At 33.8% G+C, this 4,243-nt stretch overlaps 1 protein-coding gene across 1 annotated transcript; it reads right to left on the minus strand.

The window, feature by feature from the left end:
* Positions 1-2,873: 2,873 nt before the first annotated feature.
* Positions 2,874-3,861, minus strand: LOC147384776 (kiwellin-like). Its single transcript, XM_086425996.1, has one exon. The coding sequence runs from the start codon at positions 3,805-3,807 to the stop codon at positions 3,127-3,129; it is 681 nt and encodes a 226-aa protein (XP_086282122.1). The 5' UTR covers positions 3,808-3,861; the 3' UTR covers positions 2,874-3,126.
* Positions 3,862-4,243: the final 382 nt, after the last annotated feature.

The following is a 4,243-nucleotide window of genomic DNA, read 5'->3' on the forward strand; positions in this document are numbered from 1 at the left end:
GTCTTGACATGCTAACAGGTTATTGTGACGTGGGGTGATTGACCTGATCTTACGTGCTAGACAAAATGCTCAACATCACCCTTAACAGGGGGTTGTTGGACTTGGTATAATGTTGACACATGTCAAATCCATCAAAATGATATTTATCAAATATTTTGCTATTCGTCCAAACATTATAAGTTTAATTGATAGAAATACACTTGAAGGTATGGATACACAATTTGGCGTTAGCTAAATCCTTACTTTCCTAGAATATATGTGGACTCATTTGATCATCAAAGTCTTTACTTGAGATTGAAGGGCATGAATATTACCTTAAAAGTTATAGGTGGTTTATTTTTAGGAAAAAAAAATCAAGATTTTTAATTTGAAAATGAAAAATTAGAAGAATGTTTCGTAAACTTTTGGAAGAAGAACAAGAATGAAGGTTATGAATTTTGCAAAAATTAAATAAAGGCTGCAAAAGAAACAAAAAAATAAAATAAAAAAATCAACAAACTTCAAAATAAAAAATAGGAAGACAGAGAAGAAGGATGATTGAGAGGCAGAGTAATGAGGATTTTAATAAAATTAAAAAATTATAGTTGAAGCCCTGTAGGATGGAGTGACAGTTCAACAATTAATGGGAAAATCACCAGTTAATTAATTCATTAATATTCCAATTTGATTGACTGGTCCCTTTCTTGACAATTTTTTTAAAGAGTCATGATCCAAAATGATGTCCCGCTCGTATAACAATGTTAGGTGTCATGTGGCACATTTTTATTGGAGTTAAAAAATATCGGACAACATGCACGACTTGGTTAAGAGCCCTAGATATTTTAAACTCCAACAAAAAAATACCATGTAGACACCTTACCTTTATTATAAGAAAGGGACACCATTCTTGAACCCAACTCTTTTTGAGTTATTGAAGAGCTTCATCGAATTTTGTTAGTGACCATTGCCTATCGGTGCACTACATAATCTTACTACTCATTGTTAGAGTATTAGATAGGAAGCTATGTAAGAAGGTGTATTGGATTTGAATTAGAATCGATTGTGCTTATCCAATTAGTTAAGATTTGATACTAATTTTTATATAAACCCTCCTAGGATCTCTGTCATTATTATGAAGAGATCATAATTATAATCTTAGATTTTCACGTGGTATCAAAACATTTTCTTCCCCATTCCTTCTTGTTGGGGAAGGAAAGTTACCTTTGGGAAAATCCTACTAGTGTGAGATCCATTGGTTCAAGTGTTAAGGAACATTCTTTTGTTAAAGGATTTGTTTTTGATATATCACAGATTTGGTGTACATCATAGTGTCCCAAAGTCCCACACATATACTAAAAGCCTATTAAACCCATCTATATTCTTATTGCAAAAGACTAGTTTGATCCCAAATCTTGGGCCAAAACATAAATCTTCACCCCCCATTTTATAGATTTTATTTCCCTGCAACTCTCCATCTTTCACCATTCATAATCTCCATTGAGAGATAATTAAGCCACACAATCCAATCAGAGACTCTCGGGAGTGATCATGATAGATCTGATTAAGTGATCATTGGCTTCGATAGACTCCATAATGAGTAGGACGCAACAATGACGACTTTACAGATAGTTGATGAGCACCAGTAGCACGATGGAGGCTTATTGACAATACTAAACATTGAGATCAAGGAATTCAATATTATATAATATCAAACTTATGTTGATTGTTGATCACCATAAATTTGAGGGACGGTGTTAGAGTATTAGATAGGAAGTTACGTAATAAGGTGTATTATAATACACCCAATCATCCTTTAAGGATTAGATCAAATGATTTAGATTAAGATTAGTATTGGAATCGTTGTATTTATCCAATTAGTTAATATTTGTTATTAATTTCTATAAAACCCTCTTAAGATTCTTGTAATAATTATCAAAAAATTAAATTTAATCTTAGATTTTCACATCCGCATCCCTCGCCAAGCGGTAGATGTTTTAGCATGGGTAAAAACCAAAACCTTCCCTCATTGTTACTCAAGCACCACTTGGACTCACTACATTCAGAAGGGATTGAATAGTTGCACATCACCTAGTGCTGATTACATTCCAACAATAAAAATTTATTTTTAGCCTTCTATAAAGTTCTCATTCCATCCCATACTTGCTGCGCCTCATCTTTATATTTAAATTTAATATTATAGGTGTTATTTTTGTCAAAAAAATTCAATAATATTTCAATGTCATAATTGTAATATAATTATATAGTAATGTTGATTAATTTTTTTAAATTATAAATATCTTTTTACAATAAATAATGTTAGAGTGACCTCAAGATTAGACCTCATATCGCATATCTTGACATGAAAATGTGTAAAAATATAGATATTTATTCTTATACATTTTCACGTCAAGATATGAGATATAAGGTAAATTGTTGAGGTCACTTCAGCACAACTCTTTTATTATATATATCTTTGAAATCTTTTGAATTAATATTTTAAATTATAAATAGACTCCTATGATCCATGTGCGTTTATTGCTTTTTATTTATTTATTCCTGGGTTATAATTCTAGTTTTAAAGTCGTTTGACTACATTTGTATAAACCGACAAAGTTCATTAAAAAAACCAACAGGCACTTTCTGTATCTCTTCCTATGTTCATTGGACACTAGAGATATACTTGTGAGACATATCTCTATGAAACTTTTACTTTCTCCAAAGAACAGCTGAAGAAATCTCCTAGGGGATTACAACCCAACTGATCGCTAGAAAATCGCTGCTTCCATATCCCATCTCAGCTATTTGTTCCACACAAATCATTCATAAAACAATACTAGAAGACAAGGGTATGTAAGTCTGTTTGTGTTAGTCTTACATAGAATACCACAGTCAAGTATTGCAAACTTTCATATGAGTTTATTTAAAAATCATTGGATCAATTAAACCAACTACAAATGCAACACAAGTTTCATCTCTCCATCTCAAATTCAACTCTCTCATACTACTTTCTCAACTAAAGTAACCTAGTCCCTCCATTTATTCTAACAATATAAATATATATATATATTATCTAGTGAAACAGGGACTACAGGAGAAATATATCAAACACCATTCATAACTCTTGTAGGGTCCCACCTAGTTAGAAAGCTAGGCCATGGACCATGTTACCTCCACCCTACCTTCATCTATATCAAGCCCCAAAGCTTTCCATACAGCATTGGAACCATCAACGATGTTGTTGTCGCATGGATCTTGATAATCATGCTCTTCGTCGCACCCACGCGTAGAGTCACACTCATCAACTACCTTAGCAGTTGTAGTCCGTCCATTTTTAGCTCTAATTTTGATCATCTTTCCACATCTGCTGCCATCTGCATACCATCCAGTGGACAAGGCAACTATACGTTCTGTGTTCTTATGGTAACTTTCATCACACTCTGAAGGGCCTCCACCATCTTCACCTTCAGCAAAATTATTATTAGAAAGATTGGCAATTGTGGAAGATGTGATAGGAGGTGAACACGTGTAAGTTGGTTTGGTTTTTCTTCCTTTGCAAGCTAGAGTGCCGGACGGTTTGCATCCACCACCAGATGGAGGACGACGAGAGGGAGATCCTCCACCACCACCACCACCTGATGAGGAACATGTGTGAGTCCCAACCTCGGGATCATCATTGCATTTACGATTGATGCAAATGAGTTGACCAGAGCAATCGTCATAGGTTCTACAAGGTCCTCCACAGTGGGAGATGGCAGTTATAAGAGAAGGAAGGATGGTGAAGAGGAGGAGGAGAAGAGAAAGAGAGGGTATAACTGCATGAGTTGCCATAATTATAGAACAAGGTTTGATTGGTTATTTGATGTGAGAAATGAGGAGGGAGTACTGATGGGTATTTATATTGTCTTTCTAAAGAGATTATTGGATAATTGATGAAGAATGGTCAAAGTTCAAAGTGAACTTGGTAACCTTGACATTGACACTTGGAGCCCACACCATCAGCTAAGACATGGTCTTTCATGTGGTGCACTTACTATTTAATTAGCTTTATAACATCTCACGTTCTATGAGGCCAAAGACATTTTCCTACAAAATTAGTAAGGAAAATTTCATTACGACACCTCCATGATATCCAAAAACATGATCTGATTCCACAAGATTATAAAAATAGATAACTTTTCACAATTCGATTTGAATTTTAATTTAATATTTCACAATTGTCCATTTTCAAAACCTTAGATTAAACTCATATATAAATATAAATTTG

Source organism: Akebia trifoliata, chromosome 15 (assembly GCF_017979445.1).
Source record: "Akebia trifoliata isolate Shusen 1 chromosome 15, ASM1797944v1, whole genome shotgun sequence".
Lineage (NCBI taxonomy): Eukaryota > Viridiplantae > Streptophyta > Magnoliopsida > Ranunculales > Lardizabalaceae > Akebia > Akebia trifoliata.